The sequence below is a fragment of the Anas acuta genome, chromosome 9 (assembly GCF_963932015.1).
Source record: "Anas acuta chromosome 9, bAnaAcu1.1, whole genome shotgun sequence".
Classification (NCBI taxonomy): domain Eukaryota; kingdom Metazoa; phylum Chordata; class Aves; order Anseriformes; family Anatidae; genus Anas; species Anas acuta.
The window spans coordinates 998,229-1,017,913 of NC_088987.1; the positions used below are offsets into that span (position 1 = coordinate 998,229).

The 19,685-nt window shown below is 43.5% G+C and overlaps 1 protein-coding gene across 1 annotated transcript in view; it reads left to right on the forward strand.

Moving 5' to 3' along the window:
* Window positions 1-845: 845 nt before the first annotated feature.
* Window positions 846-19,685, forward strand: part of ARHGEF26 (Rho guanine nucleotide exchange factor 26) — a 47,293-nt gene continuing 28,453 nt past the window's right edge. Inside the window, exons 1-5 of the mRNA XM_068692894.1 lie at window positions 846-2,361; window positions 3,766-3,805; window positions 5,184-5,329; window positions 10,818-10,874; window positions 14,472-14,632. Of these exons, the coding sequence (XP_068548995.1) occupies window positions 1,363-2,361; window positions 3,766-3,805; window positions 5,184-5,329; window positions 10,818-10,874; window positions 14,472-14,632 (1,403 nt within the window). The 5' untranslated portion in view covers window positions 846-1,362. The remainder of the gene's footprint in view (window positions 2,362-3,765; window positions 3,806-5,183; window positions 5,330-10,817; window positions 10,875-14,471; window positions 14,633-19,685) is intronic.

The window sequence follows — 19,685 nt, forward strand, 5'->3', positions numbered from 1 at the left end:
TGGCCAGATGCATTGCACAGGGATGGAAATCAGACCTGGATTCCAGCTTCCCTGCGTCTGAGGGAAGCCCAACAAGTAACGCAGTTTTGAGGTTTAAGGCTAGGAAAGCAACAATCCTAAATTGTTATTTTGACAAGTAATCCTGGAACTAAATAAACTCTTGTGCTGAATGCTCTGCATACTGTGACGTGATAGCTTGTAAAACAGATTGCCAGCTGGGACCCTGCCTGCCCCGAGCCTCCTGCCCTGGTCAGAGCGGTGCTGGGGCAGTCAGCACCGTGTCCTGGGTGCTCCCCACAACCCGTGGGTGTCCTGACCTTGGGGCCTTATCAGGGTCCTGCCTGCAGGCGAGGGGCCGAGCACACGCTGCCCCCACACAAAGCACGTGCACAGCTTTTCTTCTTAAATCCCACTTGGTTCTTCTAAGTTACCTATTAGCACAGGTTTTGCTGTCATTTGCCAGAACTGCCAGTAAATTTCACTGTTCATTTCCCATTTTCGTACCAGAAAGCTGCTCCCAGCTTTGCCCAGCACCTGAGCACCCAGTGAAGCTGTGGCAGGAGCGGCCAGGCGAAAATCTGGTGTCCCCCGGGGGCCGAGGGGGTGGCAGGGTGACACCAGGGCTGCCCACAGCACGAGAGATGAGTCCTGGTGCATTCCTCGCAGGATTACCACAAGTAATAAGCTTTGAGGAAAGGCCTGGAGCACCTGCGGGCTGGCCAGCCCTGCCACCCATCCCAACTGGTCTGGGTGCTGCCCTCTCCCCACTGAACTCTGTGGACCTGGCAGCCCAGGGGACACCCCTATTTATATTAACACCATGGTGAATTAATTCGTGTTTTGGTGAGGTGCGACGCCGTTTATTCACGGTGAGGCCCCCCGGGGCCCTGCGGTGAGCTCCCGGGGAGCCGCCGGTACCTGCTGGGCGCAGGCCCGAGGGCGGAGGGCAGGGGAGGAGCCGCGCGGCGGGGCCGAGCCGAGCCGGGACAGCCCGCAAAGGGCTGCGGAAAGGCCGGGACCGAGCCGCAGGTGGGGCGGGAGGCGGCCGCCGTAACCCCCCCCCCTCCACCACCACCACCTCCAAAGGCCGGGGGGGGCGCCGCGATGAGGTGAAGCCGCCGAGGGGGGGTGTGGGGGGGGACCGGGGCGGCAGCGGGGCGCTCGCAGGTGGGAGCGGAGCCCGGCGGCGGGGAGCGCGGCCCCGGGGGTGCGGGCGAGCCGGGGCAGCTCCTGCCCGTGCCGGGCCGTCCCCTCCTCCGCTGGCCCGGCGCCCGCCGTGCGGGGTTGTGGCGGTGCGCTGAGCCGAGCCGAGCCGCGGGGCTGCTTCCTCCTGGAGGCGGCGGCGAGGAGCCGGAGCCGGCGATGGACGGGGGCAGCGAGGCCGAGCTGGGCGGCAGCAGCGCGGCGCCGCTGTGGAAGAGGAGGGCGACGCCGCGGCAGCACGGCCGGGGCAAGCCGCGGCCGCAGTCGTACCAGAGCCCCAGCGGGGTGCTCGTCACCGACTTCCCGGTGGAGGACAGGTGCGCCTTCACCGTCACCCAGCCCGCTGAAACCATCTGCACCCGCCCGCCACGGACGGCGCCCCCCTGCTTCGGCTCCGAGCCGGCCCCGGCGCCCAACGGGACCCTGCGGCCCCCCGGCTGCCCCGAGCAGCCCCCTCGCCTCCCGTCGCCGGGCCCCGCCGGCCCCCTCGGGCTCGCGGAGAACGGCACGGCCGCCCTGCAGGGCCGGCAGCCGGCTCGGGGGTCCCGGAGGGCTCCCAGCCCCCGGCAGCGGAGCGCAGCGAGCCCCGGCCCGCAGCTCCCGGCCGCTGGAAATGAGCGCCCCCCGAGCGGCGGGCAGCACGGGCAGCCTTATAAGAACCCCGAGCAAGTGCCAGCGGGGCCCGCCGCCGTCTCCCGGGCGATTTCCCCGGAGCAAGACTTAACTCCTCAGGGCCCGGCCCCCGAGGGGCAGCTCCCGGAGCAGCCAGCCGTCGTCCTGAGCACCAACAGCCCCGCCGCGCTCAAAGTGGGCACGCAGCAGATCATCCCCAAGAGCTTGGCGTCCGACATCAAGGTGACGAGCAAAAGCGGCGGCCACAATGCGGAGGCCAACAGGAGGGTGCTCAAGGTCCGCAGCATGGTGGAGAGCCTCAGCGTGCCCCTGGTAGCCGACGCCGAGGAGGAGGCCGAGGGGGACGTGGACAGCCCGGGGGCGCTGAGACGCGGCTTGCGCTCCACCTCGTACCGCAGGGCCGTAGTGAGCGGCATCGACTTCGACAGCTCGTCCAACTTCAAGAAAAAGAACAGGATGTCGCAGCCCATCCTTAAAGCGGTGGTTGAAGATAAAGAGAAATTCTCAAGCTTGGGGAGGACAAAGGTAAGTTGTGCTGAGCAGTGAGTGACGGATCGCTTTGAGTGTTGTAGACTGCATGCTAGAACAGGGTGCAATCTCTAGTTGTCCATAAGTGCTTGTTTTTAGTCCTTTGTCCTTTTTTTTTTTTTTTTTTTTTTTTTTTGCTAGCAACAGCCTTTTTGCAGTCATTGACGAGTCCCACAGATGACTTATAGGAGTGGTGCTTCCAAAGTGAAGTGGCAGAGACCTCAGGGACACAGTTCTGTTGAAATCTAGGCAGCTCAAAAATGTGGTAATAGCAGCCTCACGCTTGCATTTCCTGCTGGATTCCCCAGCACGTTTAGGTTTAGTTTCACAATCAAATTGATATTATAAAACCTGTTCCCCAGAAAGTAGAAACAGGAAAAAAAAAAAAAAAGAGTCAAATTGAGTTTATTATGTCCTGGCTGTAAGAGAAAATGGACTGACAGAAAAATAAACTTACACCCTACGCTGGCTGAGACATTACTGTAAAAGTACTTAAAAAAAAATCAGAGTGTGGTTTTTAAATTGACAAAGCCACTTTGATTATCTTTTTTTGTGGCTTAATTCCAACACCTGCAAGTTACTTTTTTGTAAACATCCTGGTAAATTTCCGAAGAGTGTTTTGGAAATGTGTTATAAAGTACTCCAGGCAAAGGGCTAATGCTGTACCTGTTAAAATAATTATCAGCTTTTTGACAGTTTTTAGCCAAACTAAAAATTACAGAAGTTTTTGTGAAAATGGGACAAGTGGTGAAATAGCAATAGATCAAATTGTGAACTACTGAGAAAGGAGCTTTTTTGGAATTGTTTTGGTAGTAGACTTTTATCAGTAACAGCAAGAAGCTGTTTAAAGTAGGCTGCTGTGATATTGCCCTGTCTTTACACACAAAAATCTTTCTGCCAGTAGCACTTTTGAAATTGACTACATAGACCCAGATTGTTGCACCAAAACAACTGTTGCATTTCAAAGGTTTGTCTTGCTCATTTTGTAAACATTCATTTACAAAATGCCTAATGTGGTTGTTCTTTGCAGAGTGTGTGGAATGCTTTAGACAGCTACTCAGATCCCCTCAGATCACCTTAGAGCCTTGCAGCAAAGCCCAGAGACAGTGAAATGAGTTACAAGTTCGCTGAGCTCTTGTAAAGTTAGTATGTGTTATGCTTTTGAAAGCATAAAAACAATAAAACATTCAGGACAAATATATAAACAACATATGCATAGAAAAATCTGTGGTAGCTTTTCAGTTTCTCTGATGAAACAGTTGTTTCCACAAATACTTCTCCAACATAAAAGGTTTATAGATTAGGGCCTTTAATTTGGAATAAAGTGGAAGTTGTTGTTATTGTTGATTATTTTGCTTTCTTCTTTTAATGTGTATATCTCTTTCCTCTTAAATTTGTTAGAAGAAAACGCTGAAAGGACAAGGGACATTTGATGGGGAAGGTAAGCCCTTTTCTGTACAGACTTGATGGGATGCTCAATCACAAGAGAAGTGAACTTAAATACCATTTTGCACAATTCTTTAATATTGGGTCAAAGACTAAGTACCTTGTTTTTAGGTACTTGAATTGATTATAATATGGAACCATAGTTTTGGCACTGGATATATTTCAATGAATATTTTGATGAATATGGAATGGCAGGTTACAAACATGCTTTTGCTTGAAGGGTATCTTCTCAAATTAGACTCCTGTTCCTCTTAAAAGAATTGGTTGATGTGTCTATCTCAGCCCTTACGGCTCTATGGAATTACATAGGTAAGGCTTGCCCTCCGGTTGGGACTGTCTTCCTGCCTGTTTCCTGTGACTCCTGCCAGGTGTGAGACAGCTTTTGTGGATCAGCGTAGAGGTTGAGGGTCATCCCCTGCAGCAGATCCCTGAACTGTTTCTCTCAAAGTTCATGGTTAATGCAGCTTTTTCTCCCTCTTTGTCATAAGCAAAAATGCTGGGACCGCTGGAGTGAATTCCTTGACTCCTTAATCCTTTACTTTTCTTGCTACCTAGCCTTCAAGTTCAGGTGTCAGAGGAACACTGCCCATGTATCCGCCCTTTCATGCTATTCATTAATTCAGAGCTTTGTCAAGTTCGCTGCTTTTCCCAGTAATTCAGCACAAAAAAAACACTTGCCTGGCAGTAAGTCCATAGATGTGTGATGGCAGGTTCACCCTCATGAGAAATGGGAAGGGAACGCTTCACATCTCTGTCTCTGCCATTGTTGTAACGGACTTAATGCTGGCAGTACTGGAACAGGTGAAAAGCACGTTTCATTTTCAGATTCATAGGCCCCATGCTTATTCAAGCAAACTTTGAAGTTTCTGTTTTGAATAGTTCTGACTTGAGATTTCTGAAGTTTGGGCTATTCTGTTCACTTAGTGAAGTGCGAAGAGAGGCTTTAAAGCTGGCAATAAAAGTAGACGTGTATTGGACTTACAATGGTCCTTCCGATTAAAATAGCCAGACCTCCGGATTAGTGACTGCTCTACTGACACGCTTGTTCCGTTCTTAAATTGCTGGCTAATTATGAAACATTGTACAGCAAACCAAGGAAGAAAAAATTGTTGTCTGTTTTTTCTTGACAAAGGACACATCTGTTCTTTAATTCAGTCAGTGTGGATCTTTTTTGGTAGTGGTACAGTGATCCATTGTTACTGTACTGCACCATTGTCCATCCTAAATAAGATACTATCTTTGTCTTTTGGAGTTTGTGAACAGCACATTGACGTTTTCGTTTCTTTCATTGTTTAAATGTTACTTATTTTTTTTTTTGAAAGCAACTAAGCTAACTTTCTAGCAATTAATGACATGCTGTTGTTGTTTTATAGAAAACAATGTGTTATATCAGAACTATAAAGAAAAAGCGCTGGATATAGATTCTGATGAAGAGTCTGAGCCCCGAGAGCAGAAATCAGATGAAAAGGTTGTTTTTCACTATAAGCCCCTGAGATCAACGTGGAGTCAGCTGTCAGTTGTGAGTATTAAGTCATTGCACAGCCAGCCAAACAGTGTCTGAGACTGTACTGAAACAAGTCTTTTTACTTGCTACTGGAATATTCAGCTGGAGTTTTTCTTCTTTTTTTCCCCTTGCAAAATACAAGGTGGTTCTCTTACCAACACAAGGTATTCTGGATATTCTTTTAGCAACAGATTTGCAACTGCTCAAATGTTACCAATCAAAATCTTGGGCTCTCAGTTTAGCTTTTACTGGGGTTTTGTGTAAAGTAACTCCAGCAGCTTAAAAATGCATAAGTCATGTTTTCTCCATCAGTTTTAGTAGGTGTAGACTCATGTTCCTGCCAGAATCGTTTTCCCTGGTTCCCTGACATCTCCCATTTTCATTTGCTGGCACAAGTGTTTGTAGGCTCATGTGGCCAGGCAGCAGACTGGTTAGAGGATCTGAGTTGAAATTAACAAGAAAAAATGTCAATGTAGTTTACAGTGAAATTAAATTGAACTTTGAAACCCAAATTCCTTTGCATTTCATAATCTTAGCCTTTAAGATACATTTTTTTTTTTTTTAATATGTGCGGGATGGAATAATCAAGCACACCTCTTTTGTTTGCATGTTCAGTATAAGCCTTTCTACTTTCCACAGTCCCCAGAAATGGTGGCTTAGGCCATGCCTGATAGTGGTGGCAGCCATGCCAGTGCAGGTCCTAGAAAAGCTAGGACTTAGGCTAATGTGTATCACTGCATCGGGCTGTTCTGAATGAGCCACCACCAGAAAGCCTTAAAAAGTAGATTTAACTTCTAACAGCATGTAAACTTGAAGTGGAATATGTGCTTTATGGTTCCTTTCAACAAGTTGGGAGTGGTAGGGATCAAACCTTAAGTAGCAATCTTACAAGAACAACATGAAAGTCCTGATCAGTTATTGGTCTTTGTTTTACAAACAAGACTATAAAATGAACTTTCTCAATTGCATTGCTTGCTAAGACACAAATTTAGCAATTCTTTTTTTTTAAAAAAAAAAACCAACAACAAAACAAACAAAAAAACAAGTAAGAAAACACCATAATTCACTAAAAATGTGAATCCTGTTAAAGGCTTTAATTAGTTACAAACAAGTTTCTGCTGAAATGCTCGCAGTTGCTACAAGCCAACTCTAAATTCATTGACTGCATATATGTAATGGAAAGCATTTAAAAAAGCTATTCAGATGGTAGCATTCTGCTTTTGTTAGCAAAGCCTATTTAGCACATGCAGCGGGTTTTTCTTAGCATTGTTAAACAAAGTAGCATTGAGCTCTTTTAATCATTACTGTGATCTTGCTAGCATCCCTGCTGCTAAGCTGGAAAATCAATGATACTAAGTGATAATTCTGCAGGCTTTCCTAGTATGCATATTTTTGAGACCAAAGAGTAAAAATTCTGTGTTTCTATGGTTAATTTTATCTTTTGATCATTTCTGTGGTTTCTGGGGATAGCCATAAACTTATTTTTTGTAACCTGTAGAATGTAGAACCTCTCATCTCTATATATGACATAGGAAAGGATTGCTATCATACCACATGATCACCTAAAGTATTTGACAGCTGGGGCCATTAGCTGTGTATACCCTAATAAACGAGTAACTAATGCTGAATAAGCTCTGCAGGCTATTTAGACTGTTTAGCAGAGCTGTCTGAGAGATGTTGACAGTTCAAGGTATTGAAATATGAATACCTCATTGATTCAATAACTATAAAGAAGCCAAAACAAAGTGGTTTTAAAAATACTTGCTTTGAATTTTCTTTCAACAAATTGAGTATTTGAAATACAGTTAATTTTGCTTAATACTACAAAAAAGTTTGTTTCTTATGAAGTCAAATTAGTATTCTTCTGCCTTCTAGGCAAACTAGCAGTTAAATACTCAAGAGCTGGAAAGAATGATATTCAGTAATAATAATAATTGTGAAAACACTAATTAGTCTTGAGACCAAAGCAGTACACAGACTGGCTCAGTCAGAGGACCATTGGTGTGTCATGCTTACGGTTACACGAACCAGACTTGTTCTTTCCCATTTCGAATGTGGCAAACTTGTTTAGTGTCCTTACTTGATTTACAAGGCTCGAAGTGGGAAGTATATGGGAAAAGGTAGTGCACTGTGAAAATAGTGTGGGAACCTGCAGAGCTCCCGGCGTCTCTGTTTACAACTCTCTGGAAAAGTTATGTGTTGTCATCGCGTGTTAAACGTGGGTGCTGAATTGTGGCAGGAGGCTGCTGGGGAATGTCCAAGTGCTGGGTTTCAGCGTGTGGTAGGGAAGAAGCATGGTGGGTTTATGGTACTTGTTAGCAGTGAATACGCTAGGAAATCGGGGGGAAGGACAAGAGAGCGACTCCCCCATCTCTGCGGGTGGTTCCTTGGGCAGCCCAGGCCTGACAGCTGGTGCAGCTCTGACTAGGCTTGCTACTGGAGGGGGTGAGGGGTTGTGAAGCCTTCGTGTATGGAGTTGTCAAAGCCTTTAGACTATGTTAAAAAAGCTGTTCCTCACCTCTTGCAGCATGCAGACACCTGTGAAAGTAAAACTGAGCTGTTCAGAGAACATTTAAGGACTCTGAAGTAGGGTGGTGTTTACACCCGGTTCCTTTCAAATCGCTCTCTTGACCCCTCTTCCTATTTGGGTTCCTGCGGCAGATCGGGCAGCAGGCAGGGGCTGAGCAGGTGACCAGTTTAAGGGCCAGCTTACCTGCTGTCTCTGCACCTTCCAGCTTTCATCTGTTCATTTAAAAATTTAATTTGGGAAGGATAAACAGTATTTACAAAGTATATTCCAAAAGCTTCTTGCAGTGTGTTGTTGGAATTCACTGCAGATCAAATGCACTGGTACTACCTTGTGTGTCAGGTTAAATGTATTTATTTCCCAAAAAATGCAGCAGTCTGTTCGGGATAATAACGGTGTGTACTTCACATGCAGAGAGCAACAGGCTCGGGCTGGAAGGGATGTAGCTTGGGATCAGCTGTCCCAGGCTGTGGCTGCTCAGGTTTTGCGTATGTCCACAGGCTGCTCTGGGGGCTTCCACCACGTCTGCCTGGACTGGGAATGTAAATGCCTGTCCTGCCAGATCCTTACCTCTGAGCCCGGAGAGTATGGAGCATGTTTGCTTTTCATTTGACTGCCCATGCTGCTCAGGTTCTCACAAATACTCATCATATTTCATTTTCTGATCTTTTTTCTCTGGTGTGCAACAAGTATGATGGAGATTTTTCTCTGCCGCTCAAAAAGCTGCTGCAGGTTGCTTTTCTGAGCCGCTCTGTGACCTTTCCACGGCTGCTTCTCCTCTGTGGTATCAAACAAAACTATGTGTTTTTACTGTCAAGGATCTTCAGGGCTCCCTTGACCTTCAGTGTCAAAAGGCTTATGTTCATTTTGGTTTATGGTGTAGCCACTCCAGCATATTTCTAAAATATTTCTTGTAAGTTCTTTTTTCCCCTCTGTGTAGCTATTTATTTCAGAGGAAGTTCTTGTAAGTAACTGCAGAGTTAACCCCTCATTCTTTTCATCATTTCCTCCTCCTCCTTGCCATAGTTGAATCAGTCATGTCTGAGCCTCTGGAAGAAAGCTGTCCAGCCTGATGGGGAGACAGCAGTAGTAGCTGGAGTGTTGTCCCTCTGAGTTTTTTTTTTTTTTTTTTTTTCTTGCTATCTTCTTAGCTTATATTAAGTCATTGTTGATGGCATAGCATCACAAATATGATTTTTTTTTTTTTAGTCTTTCAGCTAATACACTTTGGGCACTTTAAAAATAGGAATTGATTTTTTTTTCTTAGAGTATTCCAGAAGCAGTCTCTGTATTTGGGCCTCCTCCTTTTTGGAAGCTTTGCAGTTAATTCAGTGCATAAACTAGAGCCATTTGCTTCTACAACTAACTTATACGTGCACCTTGAATGCATGCACACATGTATGACTAGATGATAATCACAAACACAGCTTATGTTTTTGGAACATAAATTTAGCAGTTGCCACATTGTTCTCACTGGAAATTTACAATTGCTATATTAACAGGAAGCTTTGTAATCTCTTGGATATCTTCATAGGTATTTCCTGTGTCAGCATATTTTTAGAAAAGTCCTCCATGGCATCCAAAAAAGACATTTTATTTCCTCATGAGTGCTTTAAAGCTTTCAGGCTGTTGACTGAAAGGTAGTTTAGCAGAAAGTCAGCTAACTAGTTCTGGCTTGGTATTCAGAAGTGTATGCTCGTGGTGAGCATGGGAACCTGTAACATATTCAAAAGAGCAATTGCTCAAATACATTGGGATATTTACATTGTCTTTGTAAGTGTGTATTACCAAGCAACGTGCCTGCAAACTGGAGTGCAGCACCCTTAATGTTATGCCATCTTACTGCTGAGCCTGCTATCCAGGTTTGTGGTGGCTGGTATGCAAGAATAAAATTACAAATCATATATCCTTTAAAATCCAAGGAGCGAGCGGAGGAAGAAGAAGCAGCTGTTGATGATAGTACGTCAGGAGCTTTTGGAGAAATCCAAAAGGGAAACGGGAGAATGGAAGAGCATCTGTTAAGTCTGATGAGTGCCTGAGTTCCCTGTCCTGTGCCACGCTGCTGCTCTGCGCGTGGTGCTGTGTCCTGGCCTCTTCCCCACCGCCTGGTTGGTGTCTTGTGCTGATCAATCGGTCCTCTAGGAAATGCACAGAGCCAGTCCTCCCCTGTTGTTCACCCTCCTGTGCTTTTTAATGTTCTGCTAAATGGCATGATGCCCTCGATTCACCCTGGGAAGGGATGAATCACCCTGGGAGGAGATGAACTTAGCAAGTCTGTGGCGTGGTGTGCGGTAGCCGAGCACCTGGCCTCGAGCGGCAGGGTGTGCAGCTCAGGCTGGTGTTTGTGACGGTCCTGTGTGGGGAGCTGGGGCAAACATCTTGGCTGATTTGGCTGTAGGATGCAGAGGGAGCAGAAATATCATTGTAGGGCTGGGGATGGTAAAAACACAGAGGTATTTACTTAGGACTTTGCATATCCCTTTAGCGTAAAGATGGAGCTTCTCCAGAATAATTCTTGGTCAACAAACTACCTGCCTGAAAGACCTTTAGGTGTGTTTGTTCCACAAATGAAGATGCTAAGATGTTTCAGGCAAACCAGAAAATAAACCTTATGATAAATGTGTATCAATCAAGACATCTGTCTTAAAAGGAAAAAACAATTTTCATGCTTCAATGTGTGTGTGAAATCCAGGAAGGCTGTGCAGGACATCAGTGATTCAGCTGTGAGAGCTGTTGCTGTAGTAATTCTTAATGACTTTTTTGTTCTTTGGATAAATACTATAAACATCCAGCTGTTTAAAAATTTATTTCTCATGGTTCGTTGTCTTCAGAAGTGGATGGATTCTTTATCTGAATTTTTAGTTCAGTACTGAAATTGTTGTTTCTTTGTGAAGTGTTTTAATAGTTCTCCATGTTTGGTTTTGTTTACTTTATATGTTTTCTACAAAATGTGTTAAAAATTATTATTTTTTTTAGGTGAAAAAGAATGGGTTATTGGAAACAATCAGCCAGGAAGAAAGAAAAAGACAAGAGGTACTTTTTTGAAGTAACGCGTTCTTTTTTTGTTGATAACTTTTTCTATTGTTAACTTTTTGTTTTGTCACACACGCCTGATTTAATACTCAGTATTTGTTCGTAAGGAGGCAAGTTGAACACACTGCTTCCTGTCCTAGGGTGAAGCATGCTGTCTTCTCAAGGGAGAATAAAGAAATGAAACCTGTCTCTTGCTGATGTGCACAGATCCCTGCTGCATGTCTCCTGCCAACACCTGCAGGTCTTGCTGGAGTGGTTCCTGGGTACGCTCACTGCAGCGGGTGTAGCCTGGCTCATGGCTACTCAGTAGTAGACAGAAGCAACCCTGTTCTGTGCTGGACTGGGAAGGTGTAAAATTACACTTGCATTCACAGAGGGTAGGAGGTGGCAGATAAAACAACTTTTTGCAGTGCCCTTGAGTTGTAACTAATCCTGTCAACAATTCTGAACATGAGTAGTGTGCACCTGGTGTAACTAATGTATGTCTTTCACACTGAAATGAAGTAGGAGCATCCGTGCTATCAACAATACAGAAACCAGCAGCAGTAACTGATACAGTTATCTTTTCTCTCTGTCCCTTTCTGTCTCTGTCCCTCTCTGTTTCTTTTTTGCACCTTTTGTCCTCTTTATCTGCTTTCCCCTCTTTCCTTACTTACAGGGGCTATGTCACAATGAATGAGAGGTGTTGAAAAGAATAGCCTGACCTAGCCCGCTATTAGATACCTGCATTTCTTGAGGTATGTCCTTTAATAGGGGGAAAAAAAGGCGGTGTTTTTTTTTTTCTTTTCTTAGTTTTTGTTTTGTTTGTTTTGTTTTTTAATAGCAGCACTGTAGAATTACCTGCCATGGTAATTTGCTCCAAAATTTCCTTCAGGACATACCTCAGTGAATGTAGCCAGATGAGATCCAGCTGGGGTTTTCCATGAATCATAAAATCACAGAAGGGTTTGGGTTGGAAGATCATCCAGTTCCATCCCCCTGCCACAGGGGACACCTCCCGCCAGCCCAGGTTGCCCAAAGCCCCATCCACCCCAATACAGACACATATTGCATATACATGATGAGACAGTAGGGGTTGGTTTGTTTGTAGTAATCCTACATTTTCTTGACTATTTTCTGCTTTTGGGGGCTGTCAGCTGTGCAGCAGTTCAGGCTATGTGTTCTGCTTTTCTGTCTCCTCCTGCTGAAAAGCTTTGAAACACAAGGCATTTATTTCAGTCGTAGCCTTTAGAAGCCTTTAGTCAACATTTCCTGGAGCCAGATTTACATCTCTTCAGAGAAAACAAGTTCTTTAGATGCCTTTTAAATATGAGGTCTGTAATGTTATCAGAAATGTTTCCAGCTTGGCTTTTTTTTTTTTTAATTTGAATATTAGAGGCCCATCCTTTCAGAGAGAACCCAAAGAAATATTCTTAAGACTTAATTGTGCTATTGTGTTTTTGCTTTATTTCTTTTAAATTGCCTTTTATCAATTATTTTATTATCTATTTAAATTGCTTTTTACTCTTGCATTATTTTGGCTATCGTAATATATTGTCACTGCAGAAAAGTGGATTTGTTTATACCTCAATTAAATGTCAGTGTCCAGCATTCATAGGCACCCCATCTTTCACCAAACATCACTGACTTGGATCTCTGCATCTTTCACCTAAAGAAAATGCATCATATATGTATAGACTGATGTGGACTGAAATAATTTTCCATAGATACTCCAGTTTTCTTGCACGCTGGAAATTCTAACCTTATGCATGTGTACAAACTCCAGTGTGCTTCTGGTCTCTTAAGTTCTGTAGAGTGTCCATCAGAATTCAAGTATCTGCTCGTGCTGATAAAAACCAAGTTAACCACAACATAATTTCATGTGTCACTCAGACACTGTTAGCAAGCAGCTGGTAAATACCACCACAGCCTGTGATCGTGGTGCGGTTATATATGTCAAAGTTGATCGTTTCTTAATCCTTTTTTATCCTCTGAAATGTTTGGGTCACGGGTAAGAGGATATCCTCTCCCATCCTAGGACATCGGAAGAAAATGTCCCATTTATTTCTGACTGTGCTAATGACTTTCTGTCACCAAACTGGACGAAGTCTATGAGGGCCCTCAGTAGAAGCATAAACAAAACCCCTCCAAAAAACAATGGGAGTCTGTATGTTCTTCCTGTGTTGAAAGCTGCCTGGATGGAAAGCAGTCAAAGCACTGCACCGCTCTCGAGGCAAATCCTTTCTCTGTGGGCACAGCAGAGAGAAGCGTGAGAGGCAGATGGGATTATTCAGGAGGACTGCCTTCAGCATGCCTGTGGTCTCTTCTGGTTTTATACCTGACTGGGGGAGATCAGGGTTTCTCTAGAGCATGTGCATCAGACGTCCAAGTGAACTCCTCTTGTAGGCTGTCACCTGCAGACACTCTGTCCCCCTCCGCAGAGCCGTGGGCATTATCGCTAGGTACTCAGATCTGCAGTAGTGCATCCAGAGTACTTCTTCTTTGGTTTAAGGATGCCTGGAGAAGTTAATTGTAAATAACCGATGAAATTATACATGCAGGTAATAATGGGAGCAAAGTTGTATTGTCTCTGTGGATGGTATTTTGTGTTAGTAACGTGATGACAAAATGTGGCTTGTGGAGCTTATGACAAAAGTGGTCTCGGAGTTTTATTTTTCTCCCACTCTGTATGTACAAGAACTCCAGCGGACTAACAGCAAATCAAGCCTAGAGAGGTAAAAGATGCTTAAAAGCTGGAGGGGTTTCTATGTCAGAGAATAAAATTTCCACTGGAACAAGTATGTGGATTTCAAAGTCCAGGAGTCTGCTAGAAGTTTGCTTTGTGTGCCAGCCAGCTGATGGAAGTTACAGTGCCTTTGGTCCTTAAGTGGTGGGGTGATAAACTGGAGAGAAAGTCCTCAGGGGGAGGTGAGGGGAAGTACTGGAGGTCTGCCCCTCAGCCTTAGCTGCCTGCTGTCTGCTCACTAATCACTAAAGCAGATGGAGGCTGCCACCCCTCCTGGCTGCTCGGCCTCCAGGCTCCTATTCCAGCCGCAGATATCTCAGCTTCTCGTGTGCCTGCTCCTAACTTCATGTGTTAAGTCTCCACGGCATCAGTGTTGATAGATGACTAAAGCTGGAATTTTGCTGTTCTGCAGATGCTTGGGGAAGCAAGTACTTTTTAAGTAAATAACTTTTCAGCTTCTCTTTTAAGAGAGCAAAAGCTAATTCTGGCTGGTGAGCAGCAGTATTACAATGTGAAGCTTCCAGGCAGACCGCAGAAATGGACATGTTTGTAAATTTAAAACAAAACAAACTCTCATGGGTATGAATAGGGAGTGATCACAGCTGGTGTTAAGTTGTTGTCCTCGAACACTGTTTGCAGTTGTAGTGAAAAGTCTTTTCAATACACACTTTTTTTCCAAGCATGAAATCATTAATTTCCAAAGGTAAATGATAAAACTCTCATGGAAATGAAAGCTTGCATTACAATTTCTAGTTTACATGCAACAACTTCTCTCTGCATCCCTTCCACACATTTTCCTTAAAACAAACCAAACAAAACCTACCCCCACCTAGTCAATAGTAAGTCTTTTCTTTCGCCCTTCCACTTTGCAGGCAATATTTGAAGTGATATCTTCTGAGCATTCTTACTTGCTGAGCCTGGAGATTCTGATCCGGATGTTTAAAAATTCCAGAGAACTGAGCCTCACCATGACCAAAACGGAGAGCCATCACCTTTTCTCCAATATCACGGATGTTTACGAAGCAAGTAAAAAGTAAGTGTAGAAACGCAAAAACATTTTATTAATTATCCCTGACGATTACTAATAGTAGTCAGAATTTCTTTCAAGCATGTAATAAGATGTTGTATACAAAATTGTGTTTTTTGTGTTATCACAAAATAGAGCAACAGCCACAAGGTTGAAACTTCAGTAAAAGGTGTATGCCTAACGCTTTAAGAATGAGAAGTCAAATGTTACACTTGTTGAATATTCAGAATCTTTGGCTTTCTATGGCCTGTCATTGAATTGGAATGGAATTTGGCTCTCTCTCACTGTAATCTATGTGCTTCACATCTATGTGCTGAGAATTTCCTTAACATAATCCAAAAGCCAAGGTTTTGATTTTACTGACCGTAGATTCTGGTTTTGTGATATGATTAGGTCTCTGTTTATTTGGATTATATTTGGATTATATTTTCCTGTTATACCTGAGGAGCCAACCAGCTCCTTGGACAGCAGAGCTTTGAGTACTATTTATGATGTATGGTAGTATTGCAGACTCAGGCCGTGCCTCTCCTATGTTCGCGTTCCAAGAGTCATATTGCTCTTATTTGGAAAAATTTAGCTTTTCTCATTAGAATACTCTCTATTTTTAAAGTTGACCGTTTGTGTTTATTTTTGGTTTTGTTTGTTTGTTTTCTGGCTGTACTGGTTTAGTAAGGAGAGCTTACAGGTAGGCTGAACTAGAGATGTCCACTTAACATGATACTAGGTGAACATAAAAGTGAGTTTCTTATTTGAATCTCAGATGATTTTAAAGTGGTAACCATCTCTTCCAAAACTGTCATGCCCGTTTGAAGAAGTAAAACACAAATAATGGTGAGAATGCACGTGAGTTTGACAGACTGACAGACACACCTTGTTCCTGTGTTTGAGCTCTCGTTTCATGAGATAGATGTGCTATTAATTTATCTGAAAATTGGTAGGGATGGAAAGAACATGGTGTATTTCAGTAGGAGTAAGCATCCTTCACATCCGAACAGTTCCAAAGCTAGATGCTGATACATGAAGCAGTTGTGCTTAGTCTCTACAGTCTATGAAATTAAGCTTACTCTGCCCCTATTAAACTGTTAACAATTGAGCAAGAGTTGCATACTTGCCCTTAGGAACTGACTTGCCAGTGTTTAACTTAATCAGTTGAATCACTGTTTACTTTCTCCTGAGTACTCAATGTGCAGCATAGTGTGTGACTTTGGTATCTTTTATGTAAACAGCATAGGAGTTCTGCTGCTTGTGAACAGTGCTGCGCATGCCATAGCACCTGGCAGCAGGGACTTGGGTTTCTTTTTGAAGGAAACGTGTCTTATGCTCAGAGCTGCGCTGTGGTTTGTTTGGTTTTTTAATTTCTTCGGTGTGAAGTCAATAATGAGAGAAATTGATACAGTACAAATGGGGCCTAATGGAAAGGAAATGTTGGCAGATCTTGCACAACACAAATGCGGAGAAGCCTCTTTTGTTATCATTAATAATTATTGCTGGGATTGTTTAAAATTTCTTGTGCAGATGTGTGTGCACTCACAGCATACTTCAGGGTTATGAAAACCTTAAACTCTTCAAAAAGTTGTTCAATGAGGTTTGGTTTAGTTATCATTTGCTTGGTGCCTTGGTGTGATCTACAGCAGTGCTGGAAGGAGAACTCCTATGGCTGACATAACTAAAAAATAAAAATGTTCATGCTTGTTTTCTTGTACCTTATATCCAGTTTGAAGTAAAGCATGAGGCTTAAGGATGCACTTGGCCTCGTTAAGATATTGTTTGATCTTCTTGGCATCGTACAACTTGACATGTGCCTTGCTTTGTCTCTATGGAACAAAAAGTACCAGCCTCTTTTCAGAAATGGGGCTAGGGGTTGGATAAGGAGGCTGTCAGGCTAGGAATATTTCTGGAGTCAGTCTTCTCCACCTTTTAATCTTTCTTTCATCCCGTTTCTTTCCCTGTAGAAATCATGAACTTCTGAACTCTTTAGCATTAAACCTGCATTTAGGGAGTCTGATGTGTTGTGTGAAGCACAAACCTAAGGTAGGAGCTGTATAATGGGTGTACATCTGGAGTTACTGGGTATCCCTACATTTCAGCATCCCTACATTCCTTTTGACTTCTCTCCTTTTCCTGTAACTAAGGCCTTCAGACAGAGGCTGGGTATTTTCCCAGCTTGTAATTCCCACCCCAGGACGGAGAATTACACGACAGTGGTGTTGTCAGGGAGTACAGGTTACCCAAGTCCATCTTTTCAAGGAATAATACTTTTTTAAAGCCTCTGTTTACCTGAAATGTGACTGGAAAAAGTAAACTATTGTGAGCCCATTTTTTGCTAGACAAATACTGGTGTTACATCCACATCATGTGTTAGGGGGTAATTGCCATCTTTTTGGATAGCTTAATAGACACTAAACGTTAATGAGCCTGGAGACTTTGCTGCTCCTTCGGGATGGTTCGAAGACACAGCTGAACATATTAGTATAATTATGTGTGCAAATAGGTATTTGTTTTTTCCTGTGTTTTCAGTGAATGAGCCTTCAAACCCATTAAACCTACTTTTAAATTTCTCACTTAAAATATTTAAAGCTGAGGTGGAGGGGATAGCAGTATTTTTAGGGGAATTCTTTAAAACCCTTTTGATTAATAGTCTTCAAAGGCAGTGAGAGGGGAAAAAGGAAAGAATGGAAAATACCACACTAGCCTAACATTATAATCTTATTCTTTTTTGTCTGGGAAGCGTAGTGGCTTAAGAACTTGTTTTTGTATAACTTGGAGTAAAAACAGAATTCGTAACTCCTTTTTAAACTTAAATGAAAGCATATTTTGTTTCCTGAGTTATGCAATACTGTTAAGCTATAACAAAACTTAGTGCTCACTTTCTACAGCTTCATTTGTGTAAACAGTGCGAGTGGCTTTCAAACAAAAGCCTCTTTATCAATAAATACCTCCAAGCTAACTGCCACTTCTCATTTTCAAGCTCTTCTAAGGTAGCAAAACTCATCATTTTGTTACAAAAGTGTCCTAAACTTGGACATTTATCACATGTGCTGTATTTTAAGCAGCCTTTAGCTTTTTTAAAAAGACAAAATAACTCTGAGGTTACGGGTGTAGTTATCAGTGGATTTGGTTGCTCGGACGAAGGTTTCGGGAGTTGAAGAGCATGAACTGATAAAAATGTCATCTTCAGTCACAACTGCTTAGAAGTTGTATCTAGGAACTTTGACTCAGAACATGTTTAATGGATGCTCTCCAGAAACCCCAAGATAGGCTCGTAGTGCATGGCAAGGCCGTTTCTAATGGAACAAAGCTGCCTTTGTTAGAAGCTGAACACAGACAGTAAGGACGGTCTCTGCTTTCGGGAGGTCACTGGAATGTTTCTGACAGTGAGTCTGAATAGCCCGTGCAGCTTATATCGTGTTTGCGTATTAAAACATCCTGAAAGGTGGCTTCAGGAAGCCTTTAATTGTGTATTTGCCTACTTGCCTGTAAGTGTAGTGTGAGAGCTCGTAACTGATAGAGCACAGAAATCACACGACTGGCATCCAGAGCCAGTGAGAGCTGTTAAATTGAGATGTGAACTGGTCGGTATGCCAGAGGTCAGCTTATTCAGAAATAAAAGCTTGTGTAGTCTGAGAATACTGCACGATCCATCTCACGAGGCAGAAAAACTCTGCAGTCTCAATACGTGGTGCAAAAGAGGTCAGTTTCCCAAGAGCGTGCCTTGGGAACGGGGAGTAGCAGGGAGATGAGAGAAATGTCTTGGAGAACAATTGGTCTGACAGGCCAAATCAGCAAATTTATAGGGGGACAGAGAGCTTTAGCTTTTGTTTCTCTCTCTGCCATTAGGCTAGCAAAAGGCAAAAAGCTTAGGGAATATCAAAAGGTTAGCACTAGCAGAAAAAAAGCAAGAACAAAGCACATTTGGACAGGTTCAGACTATTCAAACTCTGCATGTTGATTCCAATAGAGGTGCCTGTGTGGGTTTGTGAGGTCGCTTAACACCTCATCTGAGCATCTTAACTCTGTGTGTGTGGGCATGTCAGGATCCAGGTAAGCTTTTTCATATCACTTTTCTGTAAATTACCTTAATGCTTCACCTCTTTCTGGCATCTTTATGTGTAATGTACCTTCATCTTTCCCCATGGGATAATATGGTCCTGGTCTGCATTTAAGAAGTGTTTGCACTGAGCATTAGTGCATTATATAGCATTAACCAGGCGTTAGAAGCTTTGCTTAAAGAGAATGCAGAATTTTGTTACTTAGCTTCTTTGTGAGACTGGGAGGAAAAAATGTAAACACTAAGATTAGACGCTGGGTGGAACGGGCAAACTGTGATGTGCAGAAGACGGGGCATTTCACTGACCCCCAGCAGGTGCTGGTGACCACTGAGACCACATGGCACACCTGACTTTTTTCAACATGTAGAGCACTGCTAAGTTTATGAATTGTGATTTTTGCCTTTCTCCCTGCCTTGCGCTGCTGATGGGGCCGTTTTTGATTGTCAGGAGACTCCAAGGAGTCCAGAGGACATACTGTAGAGCAGTGAGTCCAAAACACCACTTGTTTTTCTCTAAATTTCAGTTGCTGACAGAACACATATAGGCATTTGTGTCATATTGATGGCTTGGGACAGTTCGTTTATTTTTGTATTTCCTCAGGTTGCCTCCCTCATGGTTCAGACATCAGCGCTAATTGCTGAACTCTTCAGCTTTAATATCCAGGGCTTATTTGTTTGGAGAGTTCTTTCTGCAGCTGAGAAAACTCACTGGGTTGACCTGTGCTATGGTTCTTTGCAAATGACTAGCAGTGCAGGAAAACAGTAACTTGAAAATGATATGCAGCTGGTGCTTGGATGCCTGACCCAGTGGTTTTTCTTTTACCTTCATTATTTGAGACAGGTTTAGATAGAAGATTTTGATATTTGGGAACTGCCAGTCTGGACAGAATCATATTTCCCTCAGCTTGGATGAACAGAATTTGAGAGCAAATGCTCTTTTAAATGACTTTAGAAATTTCTATACTTGTATATAAAATAACAATTTAGTAAGTATCTAGCAATTACCTATGC